General features: G+C 33.8%; 2 protein-coding genes and 1 long non-coding RNA gene across 3 annotated transcripts; 2 read left to right on the top strand and 1 right to left on the bottom strand.

The window, feature by feature from the left end:
• The first annotated feature begins 1,160 nt into the window (after positions 1 to 1,160).
• Positions 1,161 to 3,574, top strand: LOC122604969 (protein HOTHEAD-like). The gene is made up of 5 exons (XM_043777825.1): positions 1,161 to 1,260; positions 1,347 to 1,988; positions 2,233 to 2,630; positions 2,720 to 3,246; positions 3,401 to 3,574. Exons 1-5 carry the CDS (start codon positions 1,161 to 1,163, stop codon positions 3,450 to 3,452), a joined length of 1,719 nt encoding a protein of 572 aa, XP_043633760.1. The 3' UTR covers positions 3,453 to 3,574.
• Positions 3,575 to 4,963: 1,389 nt separating this feature from the next.
• LOC122605831 lies at positions 4,964 to 5,877 on the bottom strand. Its single transcript, XR_006324727.1, has 2 exons — positions 5,238 to 5,877; positions 4,964 to 5,124 (listed from the first exon to the last, which is right to left on the bottom strand). It is a non-coding gene; the product is annotated as an uncharacterized LOC122605831 (long non-coding RNA).
• A 3,187-nt stretch (positions 5,878 to 9,064) lies between these two features.
• On the top strand, positions 9,065 to 15,465 carry LOC122604968 (protein HOTHEAD-like). The gene is made up of 7 exons (XM_043777823.1): positions 9,065 to 9,164; positions 9,252 to 9,893; positions 10,132 to 10,520; positions 10,603 to 10,738; positions 14,498 to 14,897; positions 15,096 to 15,151; positions 15,266 to 15,465. Exons 1-7 carry the CDS (start codon positions 9,065 to 9,067, stop codon positions 15,463 to 15,465), a joined length of 1,923 nt encoding a protein of 640 aa, XP_043633758.1.
• Positions 15,466 to 19,218: the final 3,753 nt, after the last annotated feature.

Raw genomic sequence — 19,218 nt, 5'->3', positions numbered from 1 at the left:
TAATAATTAATTTAATCTAAGGTATTATAGCCTCATAAGTGTATCAAGATATTTTAAATAGATATTTAAGATAGAGAATAAAAATATAAGACATTTTAGTTATGTGCCCAAACCTTTTTTGTTTTCTTTCTAAAAAATAGAAAAAGCTAAATTGCTTTTCATTATAAAAGATACTTGTAGTACATTATTGAAACTACTAATCACTTTTCACTGATATTTGGGAGTTGGGACTTGGATGTAAAAAAATGGTGGCCGCTAACTTCTCTAGAGGTGGCCAAAAACCCGATTTTTTTTCAAACCTAGACGGAAGAAACAAACAAACGAACCCGATCAAAACCAAGTTTGACGAAACTGGTTTCGGTTTTTGGGGAAAAAAAACCTGAAAAGAACGGTCAACCTTTGAACAAAACTGGTCCGGGTTTGGTCAAATCTGGTTTTTAATTCCGTTGACCAAAACCGGTTCGGGTTGGGTCGGGTTGGTTATTGCTTTTAGGCACGACTACTTCTGAGAATGTGAAATCTTCGATCAAATGGGCTAATAACACTTCCTAGAACAAGAAGACTCAACTGGACATGGTGATTCTAACAACACTTTGTGTCATTTTGGAAGAATCGATCAAAATAGAGCTAGCTTGTATTCAAATAATTAAGAACTCAAAACCCAAAAACGTATTTGACAAATTGTTTTTCAATTCTCTCATTCAATTGGATTTCCAACCGTGGTAAAAGATTACAAAACTAGTTGGTTAGAATGGCGAAATAATCCCCTAGCTGGTTAAATTGTTCCGTTATATTAATTTTCATTTGTTTATGTATTTGTATCTAATTATCTATTACTATGTATACCTTCTGTTACTATTCTAGCATCTAATTGCTAGATAACTTAATTAAAAAAGAAAAAGAGTAGAGGTGAGTTTTAATTAATTAGTTAGCATAAATGGCATGGAATAATTTAAGGGGAAGGTGGTAAGTGTGTCGTCACTTACTAGAATGTATCAAGGCAATATTGTTTATAAACACCATTTAAGATCCTTGGTTGTTCATCCACTTTTTCCCCCCATAGTCAACATATATACGTCCTCCTCTTAATTCCCTTTCTCTAGCTTTTCAACACTAATAAATAATATTAACATATTCTCATTTCAGAATTCTCGATCACCATGGACCATCACACTTCCTTCACTCGACGATCCACCTCTGTTTTTCATGCATTGCTTACGACCATCTTCCTTTTCGCTTCCCCTTCAACGTCCGAAAAAGGTAACCACAACACAATATTCATAGAATTCGTTACGTAGGTATTAACACGTCATCTTTATATATTGATAACTATTTGTGTTTTACAGCTCCATATACCACATTTGCGAAAAGCGCCATCCAAGCTCCGTTGGAGACATCCTATGACTACATAGTAATCGGGGGTGGGACTTCTGGATGTGCATTGGCTGCCACACTTTCACAAAGCGCAAAAGTTTTAGTACTCGAAAGAGGTGACTTGCCCTATGGAATCCCCTCCGTTAACACCATATACGGCTTCCTAGACACACTTGCTAACCTTGGTCCCACCTCAGCTTCTCAGACGTTTGTGTCCACAGACGGGGTGGTCAACCAAAGGGCTCGCGTTCTGGGTGGTGGATCTGCCTTGAACGCGGGCTTTTTCACCAGGGCGAGTCCAGACTTTGTTAACCAAGCAGGGTGGGACCCGAAACTTGTGAAAGAGTCTTACGAGTGGGTGGAGAAGAAAGTTGCATTTAAACCAAAAGTTATGGCATGGCAGGCCGCGGTTAAAGACGGATTGTTAGAGGCCGGAGTGTTGCCCGATAATGGCTTTACTTTTGACCATCTATATGGGACCAAAGTGGGAGGTAGCATTTTTGATGTGAATGGGAGGAGACACACGGCCGCGGATTTACTTGAGTATGCTGACCCGAGCAACATTACTATTTACTTAAACGCTACGGTGCACCAAATTTTATTCAAAACGGATGGTAACATATAGTATTATTTCTTTACATTCACATAACAAATAATTTAATAGTTACTCGATCGTATATAACTTTATATGGAGTAGAGTAAAACGGTTTATTCAAAACGGATGGTAACATGCATATAGTATTATTTATTTACATTCACATAACAAATAATTTAATAGTTACTCGATCGTATATAACTTTATATGGAGTAAAGTAAAACGGTTGTTTTAAAACATGTAACTTCAATTCTGTGGGACAGGACTAGTCCGAAGAGCTCAAGGAGTGTTGTACGAGGATATGGATGGCAAAAAACACAAGGCATTTCTGAATGAAGGCTCGATGATGAATGAAATTATATTATCAGCAGGGACACTTGGGAGCCCACAGTTGTTGATGTTGAGTGGTATTGGGCCTTCCGAGCATCTAAAGAGCCATGGGATCGAAGTTGTTTTGGACCAGCCCATGGTTGGACAGGGCTTATCTGATAACCCAATGAATCTAGTACTCGTTCCTTCTAAACAGCCCGTAGAGGTTTCACTGATTGAGGTTGTGGGCATTACCCGATTCGGGAGCTTCATTGAATCTGCCAGTACCCATATTAACTTGCCATTACTTCAAAAAATCGGTTCATATTATGATAGACATTTAGCTAACCAGGTATATGTTACTATTTCCATACTTAGAATTATATGAATGCTAGATTTATTGACAATCACTTATATATTTATTTGTTTTAGACCACCAAGCTTAACAAGATAAAATCCATTATTGGGCATCGCTTTAACTTGGATCTACAAGGACTTAATGCCGGGATCATACTCGAAAAGGTGATGGGCCCACTCTCTTTTGGAGATCTTAAGCTTGAGACGAACAATCCTAGTCATAATCCTAAGGTTACATTTAACTATTTTAACGACCCTAGAGACCTCCAAAGATGTATTCAAGGTATGGAAATGATTGTGAAGGTGTTGGAATCAAAAGCATTGTCAAAGTTCCGAGATCCTTCAATCTCGGTTAGAGAGTTGTTGGCTTTGATCGTTGCACTACCTCTCAACTTGAGACCTAGACATGTCAATGCCGCTTATGATTTAGAAAACTTTTGCAAAGACACGGTGATGTCTATATGGCATTACCATGGAGGATGTCAAGTCGATAAAGTTATTGATCGTAACTATAAAGTTATCAGTGTGGATGCGTTGCGTGTAATTGATAGTTCAACTCTACTGAATTCTCCAGGAACAAATCCGCAAGCTACTATGATGATGCTCGGAAGGTAACCATACCAATTTAATAAAAGTTTACGTACATAGATTGTACTACTGCAGAAAAAGAGGGAAAAAAAAACTTTTTTAACTAAATAGAAAGAATCAAGCAGACTATGACCTATAATTAATCTATCTTCTTCTTTTTCTTCTTGTTTTTGTTAGGTATATGGGCTTACAAATGATAGCACAAAGATCGGCATTCGGAAAGATGTAGAGAAAAAAAAATGTTATTCTCTTAATTGATTATATATGAAGCACTCGTTTTCTTATTTATATTTCTTTACATTTCTTTTTTGGGGTTGAGACTGTGGTATGTATTTCATATATTTGTTCATGTGGAGGTATTTAATTACGTTTCTAATTAATTTAATTGCTTTAAGATTTACTCATAACAGTTTTAGCTTTCTTTTTCGAGTTCTTACAACTAAAAATAGGTACAGACTAAAAAACTTTAATTGCTTTTGGTGAATAGCTACATACTACTCGTAATAAAGTTATTTCTTTCGGTGAATAGCTTTTGTTTAAGTAAATTTTGGTGAATGTTATTTTTAGTTATATAAACATTAAAAAAAATTCAAAAAAATCTTTTTTTTTTTAATTAAAAGTTCTGGGTTTTTTTTTTTTTTTGAGAAAGAAACAGTTTTGAAGATTTGAGTATGAGAAAGAATCAGTTTTGAAGATTTTGGTCAACCATGTATAAATATTAAGAGTTTGTTAGTAATACACATCGGTTAAAAAAGTTCAATGGTCAATCATGTACCAAAAGAAAAGTACATTAGTCATCCAAAGATTGTCAACTTCATTAACCGACTATAACCGGTAAATGGGTCAACTATGGTTTAGCCAAGTACAAAAAAAAAAGTTTGTGGGTAAACCTCATTAATAAAAAAAATATAATGGACAATCGTGTACAAATGAGAAAGTACGTTGGTCTTCCCGTACCAGTTTCATAAAGTTACTATCTTGTTAAAATTTTATAAAATTTTACCAATAACTTAATTTATCGGAAGTGAACTAAGAATGTTTTCTTGGAAATAATTTCATGACTCTATGTAGACTATTATGTTTTCTTGAAAGAGAATTTCATGATTCTATTTAGGTTATATATAAGAGGGAATACTGCCTTTAATTATTTGCACTACAAAATGAATCCTATCCACTTACCATAGTATCAAATATGAAAATTTAACTTTTATAAGTATATTAGCTATGATTAATATATGCTTATAGCTAAATACCGCTAAAAAAATATCATTTAGTGACACACAAAAAATGTCACTAAATATCACATAAGTGCCACTAAAGTGCATATAGGTAATGGGTGGCAGAAAAAAAAAGTCACTAAGAACGCTGCTAAAAGGTTTTAGTGGCACTTTCCAGCCTGTCACTAAATCTTTTTTGGTTATTAATGACACTTCTTTGTATGTCACTATAGACTTTTAGTTTTAGTGATGCTTTCTATTTGTGTCACTACTCACTACACCTTAATTGCTTAAAAGAAAATTTATAAAAAATTAAATTTATTTTTAATTATAAATATAATTATTTTATGCTTTTTAATTATAATATCAATATAATAAATATATTTACGTATATTTTATATTTTTGTATTATATACACTATATTTATTTTCTAAAACTAAATAAACAAATAAAATTAAAAAAATAAATCAAGAAATATACATCATTTACAAAATTTAACTGAAATAAATCACAAAAATAATAATATTCAACCAATAAAAAATCAGATACATATAATAATAATTTATTTATACATTAACTTTAATTTAGAAATCTAAATCTCATTTACAAATTACAACATCATCAAGAAAACATCATCTTCGAATCTTTTTCTTCAATGTGAACTTTATAATCGACTATGCAGATCTGAAACAAAATTAAAATATGGAGCAGATTTATATCAAAAACTATGAACAAAATATCATATTATATAAACTAATTACAAGATAAAAAAAAGAATTTTTTTTATAAAGAATTACCTTCTTTCTGCATGAAAATCTATAATCTGTAACACAAAGAAACAAAAAATGAAAAAGAAACATTATACTAAAAAAACCACATTTTCGATCTATTACAAGAAACAAACAAACAACCACCTTTTCGATCTCAATTTGACCGAAATCGCACCAGATCTAACGCAGATCTAACACCGAAATCACCTTAGATATTACTTACCAAGATCTTGAAAAGAAGAAAAAGATGAAGGTTTTGTTGATTAACCCAAAAAACCGAACAGATCTTACCCATAACCAACCCGATCCAATGATTAACACCATAGATATTTCGGTTTCTTATAAATTTATTGAAATCCATGCTGTTCCTCTTTTAAATCAATAAATCTGAATACATATATACATATACAATACGTTTTTTATATAGATTTGTGTTAAACATTTGCTTATTTTCATAGATCTAAAAGATCCTTACCAAATCTTGAACAAAAGATGAAAAAGAAGAAAAGTTTTAGAGAGAGAAAGAAGAGGGGCAGCCGGCTAGAGAGAAAGAGATTAGAGGGTTTTATGTAGGCGTTTTTTTAAAAATCTAACACTTTATAGTCTTAGACTATTTCTATGTATTAGATAAACAACCAGTAGTATTTTTATAAAATAAATAGAAATGATGACCTTCAACACTTACAACTTGCAAGAGTTATATTCAATTATTATATATTTACTTAATCAACGGGCAATTATGCATTTACGTTTTTAATATATAAGTTTTATATAGTTTGTTAAAGTTTATAGTCAATCATGATGCATCCGGATTTAATTTTTATCATCTCTAATGTTGTAAATAATTATCATAATTAATGACTGTAACACCCCAAATATTTTAAGGTAAAAGAAATTGACCTCTTTTTATAGTTTTGGCATTAAATTAAATTCCTAGTATTTTATTTTTCAATATGGGGTTAATTTAGTTGGAACTTTAGCGAATAACAGGTATTTTAATACCAAAAATTCATATGGGGCGTGGCAAGCCAGGAGGGTGCCAGCCACCTTTTCCTTTGACTCACACTTCCACTTTGGCTCTCTTTCATTCTACATGCAATCCTCTTTCATTTCATTTTCAAAATCATGCTAAATTCCTTCAATTCAAGGATAAGAACAATCATATTAATCATCACCATCAAGTAATCTTTATTCAAGAATTCAAAGCTAGGGTTTGTAGGTTTAGTGGTGGTGGCTGAAAATTGGGAGAAAAAGGAGGAAGGAATTGTGAATCTAAAACCCCAAGTAATTGTCTTTCTTGTTGAGGTAAGGTAATTCCCCAAATTAGCTTTATCTTTCTTTTGAATTTAGGGTTCATGAAGGAACCAAATTGGGGGTTTTGCTAGAAATTGAATTATGATTAATTTTTCCCAATTCCTTAGTTAACCTAGTTGTCATTGAGTTATATGATATGTTGTTTATGAAAATAATGAGTGCATGTGATAAATTTTAGTTCTTGAGAAAAGATGAGTTTTGACTAGTTATGGAATTATTGATGAAAATGGTAGGTTGAACTACCTAGTGTGTTTGTTAAAGAAAATGAAACTCAATGACAAATGGGTTGGGTTTTGGGTCTAGAAAGGCTAGTGATTGAGTATAACTAGGTTGAGCTAGTCATAGTTGTGAATGTAAGCTTATGCATTTTTACGATATGATCATAGGTTGTATCTTGCTTGTGCTTGTTCGTTTAGCGTTATTGTCTTTGTTGCGGAGGAGGTGAGTATATTTGCATACCTTTATGTTTATGTTGGGTCAATTGACCACCATGTTGAAGTATTTGTCCATGTGTGGATAGACCACCATGATGAAGTTATTTGTCCATGTGTGAAAAGACCACCATGTTGAAGTTATTTGTCCATGTGTGGAAAAACCACCATGTTGAAGTTATTTATCCATGTGTGGAAAGACCACCATGTTGAAGTTATTTGTCCATGTGTGGAAAGACCACCATGTTGAAGTTGTTAGTCCATGTGTGGTAATTGATTGGCTTATATGGATCCATATATGTGTTGTTAGTGTGCAAGGTGAACATGTAAATGTGTCATGACGATGCCATAGGTTACATGTAATAGTCCTTGTACTTGCCCTCCTTCGTAATCGTAAATGTATGCAAGTATATTCACTAAGCCTTTGCTTATATTTTAGTTGTTTACCCTTTTTATAGGTAGTTCCGGAAGAGGGAACTAGGATTGTTGATTTGAAAGTGTTGATTTAGAGCTTGAAGTGGTTGAAGTAAAGATTTGCAAGATTTGAAGGTATTTAGGTCATTCATGGATGAATGACAAGCTTTTGGGTTTAGAGGCTTAGTTATCCCTCTCCTTTTGGCTCTTGGTACATTTTGGGTTGATGGTCATATTTTGTTATATTATGTAAAAGATCAGGTGTAAAGCTTTTTAGAAAAGATGTAAAGTTGCACTTTTGGCGAAAATTGTGTCAAAATGGGTAAGATGACCCGTTTACTTGTAGAAACTTGGTTTGTATAAATGGATGGTATGGAGACTTTTGGAAATGTAGTGTTAGTTGATTTATGTCAAAACTAAGTTGCTAATCAGTTGTCGGAAGCTCGGTTTTGAGAAAAAGGGGTCGAAAGTTGTTCAATGTATCAAAAGTACGAAACCTGAAGAGTTCGGCCTTTGTGCAGAGGACGGCTCTTGTGGACGGCCTCTGCAGGACACAAGAGCCGTGCTCCTGTGTAATTTTTACACTTTTTTACCGAGGCTTCGTTTGATCTTTCCGGGACCTGAAACTCATATAATAGACTTATATTAACATTCTAAGAAGGTTCAATTTGTCATTTTTCAAATTTGAGAACTTTGAATTTTGGCGAAAATTGGCCGTATTTTTTCTAAGTATAATTTAACTAATTTGCGTTTCTTTTCTTTTATGTTCATAAATTGAGTCGAGGCGTTTCAATGACTAATATATACAAGACATTCTGAAAGTAAGTAAATACCTTGCACATACTTATATAACTTTTAAGTGCCACTAATACATTCATCTTTTAGTAACGCAATTTTTAAGTGCCACTAATACATCCATTCTTTAATAACACAATTTTTAAGTGCCACTAATACATTCATTTTTTAGTAACACAATTTTTAAGTGCCACAAATACATCCATTATTTAATAACACAATTTTTAAGTGTCACTAATACCTCCATTCTTTAGTGACACAATTCGTAAGTGCCACTAATACATCCATTCTTTAGTGACACAATTCTTAAGTGCCACTAATACATCTATTCTTTAGTGACACAATTCTTAAGTGCCACTAATACATCCATTATTTAGTGACACATATATAAATGTCACTAAAGACCACCATATAGTGGCGCATAAATATATGTCACTGAAAGTGTGTGCCACTAAAGGGGATTTTTTTTGTAGTGTACGTAAACTTGAATTTTTTTATTTATTTTTATTAGTGTGTTACAATCATATCAAATACGTTTACTTAAGTTAGGTTTGTAAGTGCAACGTCTAAACTATTAAAACACTCAATCAAGTTAGGCTCTTAAACTATAATTGATAAAGTTAAGTTTTCAAACTTGTAATTTATTTAGTTAAGTTTTCGAATTTGTAATTGCCGCCGATTTTGTAATTGCTTCCGAGTCTGTAATTGATAAGTTAGGTACTTAGTGTGAAACTTTAATTCGTCATTTATATATTGTAGGGATCGAAAACATACTCAAAGTATAATGAATTAAGGCTATAATGTTTGCAAACACATGTATAGTATGATCCAATTGGTTGTTCATCCACATTTGAATTTCCCTTCATTTCCTTTCCCTTTTCATTTGAACTAATTTTCACAATGGATCACACTTCCTTCACACGGCAGTCCACCATTATTGGTTTTCATGCATTCATTACCATTATCGTCCTTTTTGCTTCTTCTTCATTGTCCGAAAAAGGTAACACAATATTCATTGAATAATTCGTTAAGTAGTATTAAAACGTACACCTTATTATATATGGATTACTAGTTGTTTTACGTATAGCTCCATATAGCACATTTGCAAAAGGTGCCACCCAAGCTCCGTTGGAGGCATCCTATGACTACATAGTAATCGGGGGTGGGACTTCTGGATGTGCATTGGCTGCCACACTTTCACAAGGCGCAAAAGTTTTAGTGCTCGAGAGAGGTGACTTGCCGTATGGAATCCCCTCCGTCAACACCATATATGGCTTCTTTGAAACACTTGCTAACCTTGGTCCCACCTCACCATCTCAGACATTTGTGTCCACGGATGGGGTGCTCAACCAAAGGGCTCGCGTTCTGGGTGGTGGATCTGCTATAAATGCAAGATTTTTCACCAGGGCGAGCCCTGCATATGTTGACCAAGCAGGGTGGGACCCGATTCTAGTGGAAGAGTCTTATGACTGGGCGGAGAAGAAAGTTGCGTTTGAGCCAAAGGTATTGGAATGGCAGTCCGCGATTAAAGAAGGGCTGTTGGAGGCTGGAGTGTTGCCCGATAATGGATTTACTTATGACCATCTATATGGAACTAAAGTTGGCGGAAGCATTTTTGATCTCAACCGGAGGAGACACACGGCCGCGGATTTACTCGAGTATGCTGATCCGAGCAACATTGTTGTTTACTTAAATGCTACGGTGCACAAAATTTTATTTAAAACCGATGGTACGTACGTAAGAATAGATCATGATCTATTAATTTTTAAATTGATGGCTTGACTACTGATTGCTCTTTTATAGCTTAAAAAATTGACATAATCATCAAGTTTATTTATAAAGTTGTCACCACATATAAAATACTCCGTATTTAATAGATTAAATGTTCTATAACTTTATATATATGGAGTTGAATATAACTACTGTTGTTAAACTTAAAACATGTATCTTTAATGGGACAGGACTAGAAGTGAGAGCTCAAGGAGTGTTGTACAAGGATATGTATGGCAAAAAACACCACGCATTTTTGAGTGAAGACTCGATGGCAAATGAAGTAATAATATCAGCAGGGACACTTGGGAGCCCACAGTTGTTGATGTTGAGTGGTATTGGGCCGTCGGAGCATTTAAAGGCCCATGGGATCCAAGTGGTTTTGGACCAGCCCATGGTTGGACAGGGCTTATCTGATAACCCATTGAATATAGGATTCGTTCCTTCAAAACAGCTCGTTGAGTTTTCACTGATTGAGGTTGTGGGCATTTCTCGATTTGGGAGTTTCATTGAAGCAGCCAGTGTCCATATCAACCTGCCAATCCTCCAAAAAATTGGTTCATATTTTAGATATTTAGCTAACCAGGTTTGTTAGTATATAAAGGACATAATATATGATTGATAAATTTATTCACAATCAATTACGTACAGTATATATCTCGTTTCAGACCATCAAGCTTGACAAGTTAGAATCCATTACTGGGCATCACTTTAACTTGGATCAACAAGGAATTAATTTTGGTATTATACTTGAAAAGGTGATAGGCCCACTCTCTTTCGGGGACCTTAAGGAAAAAAATTTCGAAACGGACGTATTTCAAGGGTGTTTTGTCAAACAAGTTTTGGAAAAAAAAATTTATCAAACAAGTCAAACCGGTATTTGAAATATTGGATTCAAAATTCCCGGTCAAATCCAGTATTTGAAATACCGGTTTCAAAAAGGGATATTGAATCCGGTATTTCAAATACCGGACTCAAGAAATGATGTGACAAGAGAGAGAGAGGGGGACAATGGTGGGACAGTGTTGGTACTGGTGGTACAGTGGCAGAGGTACTGGTGGTACAGTGGTCGCGTACACGTCTCTCGAAACCGGTATTTGAAAAACCGGTTTCGAGGAAACCCTAACACGTGTCGAATGGAGGTGAAACCCTAATATGCTATGTTAACTTAATTAGATTTTTGTTGTATATATATAGTATGTGATGGCTTCTTCTTCATCAGTAAACATTATCAGTACTCAACAAACATTTACAGATAACATTTCAAACACTTTAAAAAAAAAACAAACATTTTCAGATAACATTTCAAACACTTTTAAAAAAAATGGCTTCTTCTTCATCATTCAAACCCATTGTAGTTCAGTTAGTATGGGATGATCAAGTATCATTCATAAATGGAATCCTTCAAAATACAGATCCATCGAAAAGAAGAAGTTTTCCCATTTCCACATGATGACTTATTCACAAATCTGTAATATAATTTACAGTTGTTTTGGTGTTTCAAAACAACAGTTCAAACTGCAATTATATTTGTGGTATGAATTTAAGGGTGTTCCTTTTAGGAACTTAATTACGGATGATAATACTTTGGCAATGATTTATCATCTCGGTGAAGCGCAATTTGAAGTGAAGTTCGAGCCTACTTTTACAAACCAGTTGTTAAGCTTGAATCAAAGCCAATGTTATTTCCAAGGAAGTAACGAACCAGAAGATAACGAAGATGATGCAGACAATGACAATGACGATGATGAAGACCATGACGATGAAGACGATGAACATGTTCAAGATCATGAAATTGACCCAATGGTTGGTGGATCAAGCGACGAGGCACCTTATACAAGTGATGATACCATCGACGCATATAGCGTTGATGGGGATGTATCTGGAGATGAAGAAGAAGAAGGGGCTCATGCACAAGGTCCTTTGGAGCATGAAGAACTTGTTAATCTTGAAGATGATAATGAAGATCGTTTAATGCCATTCAATGAAGTTCAAGAAGATGTGAAATTTTGGTCGCCGGATAGAAATGTGATAGAAAAAGGAATGTTTTTTCAGAGCAAGGCGGAGCTTATACACGCTGTTAGGCTTTGGAACATAAGAGAAAACAGGGAACTTATTGTTATGAATACAAGGCCAGCGTTTTGGAAAGCACAGTGCATGACCAGGGGGAAGAGTTATCGTGGTGTTTTGGACCGGGTCCCGTGTAGGTGGCTTGTAGCTGGATCTAACAGAAACAGATTAGGATTGTTTCAGATCACAAAGTGGGTGGAGAGTCACAATTGTTATGGAGAAGTGATATCTAATAACAATCGTTGTATGACAGCAAGTATGATTGCTTCTGAAATTTTGTCACAAGTGCGGGAGGATTTAACTTTAAAAGTTAGACAGATCCAGGCCCAAGTAAAAACAACGTTCAATGTTGATGTGAGCTACGCCAAGGCGTGGAATGCAAGAAGGTTAGCAATTGAAAGGTTGTATGGAACTTGGCTGAGTAACTTTGATGCACTGCCCAAGTATGTTGCTGAAAATTACAACGTGCTAACCCAGACACTGTTGTGGAATGGCTCCATTCTCCAACCAGTTCAAGCCATATACATACATTCAAGTATGTATTTTGGGCATTTGGACCGGCAATTAGGGCATTCCAACGTTGTATTCCGGTGATCTTTGTCGATGGCACTCATTTGAAAGGCAGCTACAAAGGTAAGTTGCTAACTGTAGTGACAAAGAACGCCAATGGACAACTATTGCCGGTCGCTTATGGCTTGGTTGATGAAGAGTCTAATGAAAGTTGGGGATGGTTTCTAAATCTCTTTGAAGAGCATGTCGGGTCGCAGAGGCAAGGTGATTTGTGTATCATTTCAGACCGTCACCAAGGCATTCTTAATGTAGTGAGCCAAATTGATGGGTGGCATCATCGGTATTGTTTGAGGCACATTTGTAGCAACGTCAACTCGCACTTCAAGAACAGGAGAATCAAGAATCTGGCTTGGGTTATCGGTTCCACCTCCCAATCATCCAAGTATACTTGGGCGATAAACACAATCAAAGGTGAAGATGATGCTGTTTGGCCGTATTTGAGGAACATTGGTTTGGACAAGTGGACTCTAAGGCACGACTCGGCGCTTCGTCGTTGGGGTAACTTAACGACAAACATTGCCGAGTGCCAAAACAATATCCTTGGTAAGGCTCGAATGCTACCTATTAGAGCTTTAATTGAGAGCACTTTTACTTGGACAAGAGACCATTTTGTCAGCCAATACCGGAAGGCAAGTAGCTGGAACCCACCATTAGCTCGCAAAATGTGGCAGGTTTATCAGATGCGTGAACGAGCGTTAACAAGCCATAGAGTGGAAGTGTTTGATGAACGAACAGGTAATTACACGGTCAGAACAAACCAAAGAAATGCACAAGGCGAGTACACATACAATGTTGTCATGGGGGAGAATAGGAAAAAATGCTCTTGTGGAGCTTGGCAGCATCAAAGGTTTCCATGTTCTCATGCCATTGCTGTTTGCGGGTATAGACAAGAGAGAGCTGCTAATCTTCCAAGTAAAAGGTACACAACTAGGACATGGATAAATCAGTATAATGCTGCACTTTTTCCCCTTCGAGAGGTGAATTACTGGGCGCCGGTAGATTGGCAGATTCAGGGAGACTCTGAAAAACTGGTCACCCAAAGGGGTAGGAGACGCACCAGACGGTACCGGAATGAGATGGATGAGAGTTCTACGAGCAGATCTTCAACCTCAAGACAACAAGCTAGATGTGGTATTTGCGGTCAATTGGGCCATAACAGGAAGACATGCCCTGAAATTTGAATATTTACGGTCATGGGAGATGTTGTATGACCGATGTTCATCTGCAGCTTGTAGCCACAACAACTCTGGGTTTCTTGGAACACAGCTAACATTGATAGAGGCCATTTTTGTTTATGAAAATACTGCTTTGATAAATATATATTGCTTGTTTCTTGTTTATGAAAAATATATATTGCTTTGGGTGATCATCTATGAGAAAATATGCATGTATATATACAATACACAGACTGCTACGTTGCATGGCCTTTTTTTGTCTGAACTTGAAACCGGTTTTGGAATTACCGGATTCATACTGTTGCTACTGCCATCTTTCTGTACCTCTGAACCAAGGTCACATCACATCAACTAGGGTATGACCAGGCATCGACACGTGTTAGGGTTTGGTTGAATCCGGTTTTTCCAATACCGGATTCGTTGTACTATGTTTGTCACTCTCTGCCTGCACGTCTGTCTCTCTGTCTGTCTGTGACGTCTCTGTGCTCTGTGCTCTGTACCTGCACTGTCCCACTCTCTCTCTTGTCATATCAAATCTTGAGTCCGGTATTTGAAATACCGGATTCAAATTTCCCTTTTTGAAACCGGTATTTCAAATACCGGATTTGACCGGGAATTTTGAATCCGGTATTTCAAATACCGGTTTGACTAGTTTGATAAAAAATTTTTTTCCAAAACTTGTTTGACAAAACACCCTTGAAATACGTCCGTTTCGAAAAAATTTTCGACCTTAAGCTTGTGACGAAAAATCCCAGTCATAATCCTAAGGTTACATTCAACTACTTTAGAGACCCAAAGGACCTCCAAAGATGTGTTCAAGGTATGGAAATAGTTATAAAGGTGTTGGAATCAAAAGCATTGAAGAAGTTTCTTTATCCTTCAATCTCGGTTAAAGCGTTGATTGCTTTGATCGTTGCATTACCTCTCAACTTGAGACCTAGACATGTCAATGCGGCATTTGATTTAGAACAATTTTGCAAAGACACTGTGTTGAGTATATGGCATTACCATGGAGGATGCCAGGTTGATAAAGTTGTTGATCGTAACTATAAAGTTATCGGTGTGGATGCATTGCGTGTAATTGATAGTTCAACTCTACTAAATACTCCTGGAACGAATCCTCAAGCTACTATAATGATGCTCGGAAGGTAAACCATATACGTACGTCCATATATGCTTTATTATACAATAATTTATATAGTCTACGAACATATATAGATCATACTACTATATCATTGAAAAAGATATATATATATTTTTTGTTTAAATAATTAATAGAATTAGGTAACGATGATCTATAATTAATGAATCTTATTATTCTTCTTCAATTCTTCTTGTTGTTTTAGGTATATGGGGTTACAATTAAATGTTAGCAGAAAGATTGGCATTTGGAAAGATGTAGGTAAAAATTGTCATTTTCTTAACCAGTTACGAAGCACTCATTTTTAGATATATACGGAATAATATTTCATTCCTTTGATGTGATATTCATACTTTTTAGTTTAATTGTTGCTAGCTTTAAGAGAGGTAAGAGTGGATGGACATAATGGCACAACGACGTTGTACGTGTCCAACTACACGGGCCGGGATGTTGGCGTTGTTGGAGCCAAATTGGTCTCGACCACGTACCTTGTTTGCAAGTCGAATGACCAAATTGGTCTCGTCGTTGGAGCCAAATTGGTGCAACTACACTTACTTTTTCCAGTAGTAATTTAATTATGAATGTGGTTATATATTGTATGATCGCTTATGTGAAATAATTGTTTTGTGTGATGGTGTGATTGATGCAAATCACTCTAAATATCTAATAGGGAAATGCTGGCCGGGTGTAATCTGCTTACAACGTTACATGCATATAGGAAATCTATCTTAATATTAAAGGAAAAAATAGTTAAGAATATTTCTTTTGATCAAATGTCCTTTCAAATAAGCTTCCAAAATAGGTAAGGAAAAAATCTAAAGTATATCACGGAAAAAATCTACCAATATATATATAACAAGGTCCTAAATTCATTATTAAACAAATAAGAATCTTTGGATGAATTTCATCCTTAATTTATAACCATTAGATCAAATTTAATTATTTCATCTTTACTTATTGACAATATTAATACTTATACTTTATATGATTAGACAAAAGATACCCTTATCATGAACCATAAATAACAATAATAATAATATATGGACGCCTAAAGCTTACTTCTTAGTCATGTACCATAAATAATAATGATGATAATAATAATAAATAAATAATATAACGATAATAATAATGAACCCTTAGATGATCGAACGCCTAAAACTTCCTTCTTAGTCATGTACCATAAATAAATAATAATAATAATAATAATACCATTGACCATATGATCGATCTTTTTACCCAAAAAGTAGTTTTAATATGTTATACTTTATTTATTAGTTTATCACATATTAACACTTTGGTAGATTTATAAATATTTCTCTCGTAATACGCGAGATAAACATATTAAGTTCTCGTAATAACATAATTATTATTATAAGTTAAACATGTGTACATACGATGAGATTATTAAGGCGCTAAATTCTTTTATAGAGAAATAAAGACCATTAGACGAATTTAAACTTTTAGTTATACTCTTTAGATCAAAATAATGATATCATTACCAAATTTATTATTAAATCAACACAACTTTAGCCCTTCCACTTTATAAAAATAAACTCGTATATTTTTCCTTGATTAAAAACATGTCGTTAAGAAAAGCACCATTGATGTTACGACATCTTCAATCAGTTAACAAATTAAAACTCATATACCATAACATAAAACATATTCTTATTCACCATATCACATAACATACCAATGTGAATATCTATCTTTTATTATCTTATAGTTGATATATGATAGATAGTGTCAATGTACACATTGGCTCAATGTTATATATACATCTAGCAAGTAACACTAAAACATAATATTTCTTATTAAACATAAAATATTAAGCTATTTTTTCCTTTTTGTGGATATAGCTAATTTTTCCCCATTTTCGTCAACATAGCTAATTATTTTATAAGTCCGTAAATGCTTAATTGCTATTGAACATTACTTTTGGAGTACCATATGCTAAGTTAAAGATAAATTAATAATTATAAACTATTTTTAAATGTATGCTCATGGACTATTTCTTTCAATCTATTTGATCATACATTATAACTTTAAAAAATATCGATATTATATAGTATTAATAAAAAATCTAAAGGAATAAACGATTATTACTAAGGATCACAATGAAAATTGTATTGGATTTGGGCCAAACAAGTTATAATCTATAAGGAAATATAGAATGAGCGTTAAAGATATGTTTGGGGTAGAATTTGCACTATTAAGATCCTGAACAAAATTAATACTTTAGTTTTAGTTCTTCTGTAAAAAATACGTAACAATGTATAGAATTATAAGATCTTAGATCCTACTAAGTTCAGAGTTCCAGCTCACATTGCATCATTATCCTGATATATTGGGATCTTGATATATTCAAGATCTATGATTCTACTAACAAATATATGTCCAGTGTGTCAGGTATTATTTGCAGGACTAAAGTCAAAGACGTGTTACACAAAGAAAACGTGTTACAACGGATAGTCTATCATTTCCTCCACGAGAATCGGACTTGACAACAGATTTACTTGATGAAGAATGCCATTTCTTCAGCGTAGAGAGCAAGTTCAGGGAGATCCCGGATATTTCAGAAATACGGTTCAACGTCTAGCGCTATAAATAGAAGAAGCCAACAAGCAGAAGGGGGCATGCTATCAATCACTCATCAACAACACTGAAAGAATACACATTCTGCAAATCATCAATCAACTCATCGTTCAGGCAACCATAATTTAATTAAGTAACAATTGTTATTCACTCATTCAATTGTTATTCATTCTTTTCGTTGTAATCGTTCGCAAACAAGAGTAATAATAAGAGAACAACTGGAGGGTCGATTGCATCCTCCCAGGGTTTTTTACCTAAGATCACTTAACTGGATCAAGGGTTTTTCCTTGTCAACAAAATTCCGGTGTTATTATTCTTTAGCGCATTTTCTTTACCACATTACTTAAACGCTTTAGTTTTAATCTGCATTACTTTACGTTATCTTCAACCGTTTTCTTAATTACTCGAAATATTTTTATCCCAAAGATCTTCTTAAAACTCTTTTTAAACCTAAACTCATAGTTTAGTAATTTTTGTTAAGAAAACTTTTCTTTTTTATTGAAAATCCTTGAACACCAAACCCCACTTACAAATCTTCGGTTCTTGAGTTGTCTATAATCTTTATTTTTGACCGAAACAAGATATATTTTGAAATTTAAAATTCAAAAGAATCTCAAGAAATCATAATAAAATTTTCATACAATTTTTGAAAGATAATTACTATAAAAGAGTTTTCAGTAAACTAATTCATATATTTTATAGTAATATAAAGGGCCTAAAATGGCTTTAATTCAAACTTAAGTAAAAAATGACATCATCATCTATATATAAGAGAGTCTTAAATAATGTCATGGAGAATTATCATGAATTAGAAATAATATTATGAATAAGATTAAAAATTCTAACCTTTTTCTTTCGGGTATTCGAGTGTCAAGGCAATGCAAGAATAATATTAAGACTTCCATCTACTATACAATTTTTTTTCAAATTCACCTTTAAATCTTGAATCATCATAGTAATCTTTAAAAAAAAAAAGACGACACAATCAAATTTTTATTATAATAAGTAAAATCAACAAACAATAACATACTCGTAACATCTATGAAAGAAAAAAAGAATTACCCATATTACTTTTTAATCTTATTATATAATAGTAAACTTAAAATAATAAGAGTAACATAATAATCTTATGCCTTTTGTGTTTAGAAGTAAAATAAACTAAATAATAACTCTTAACTAAACTAAAATGATAATGTAAAGGAAAGGATAACCAATCCGATGCCAACAAAACATATAGATCATTAATCTAATGATTTTTCATATTCCTCTACAAATGCTTGTGGATGAATTTAAAAAACGTAAGATTAAACAAAAATAAAGATCTAAAGAATCAAACGTACATTAATTAGATCTATAAATTATTGTTGTCAATCTACATATGTATAAGCATATGTCACGAATATACAACACTTATCAACATTTTTTAAATAACGTGTCAAAAAATTACGTTTTTCCATTTTACTGAGTTTTGTTTTAACCGTGTATAATAACAGACTTTTACACACAGTTTTTATCTTCGCCTAAGTCAAAATTTCCAAATCCACTCTTATATACCATTAAATATATTGAACTTGTCAAAATTTCCTGATTTATACATTTTACATGGTTTTGTTGTTAAAAGTGTAAAATAAACAATAATTAATACTCATTTTTGTAGTAGTAACGGTAGTGAAAAAACACAAAAGCTTGAATTTTTTAGGCTAAAACCTAAAGAAGGAAAATTTAAAGTTTAG

Source organism: Erigeron canadensis, chromosome 6 (assembly GCF_010389155.1).
Source record: "Erigeron canadensis isolate Cc75 chromosome 6, C_canadensis_v1, whole genome shotgun sequence".
Taxonomy (NCBI): domain Eukaryota; kingdom Viridiplantae; phylum Streptophyta; class Magnoliopsida; order Asterales; family Asteraceae; genus Erigeron; species Erigeron canadensis.
This window is presented reverse-complemented; position numbering and strand designations above follow the sequence as displayed.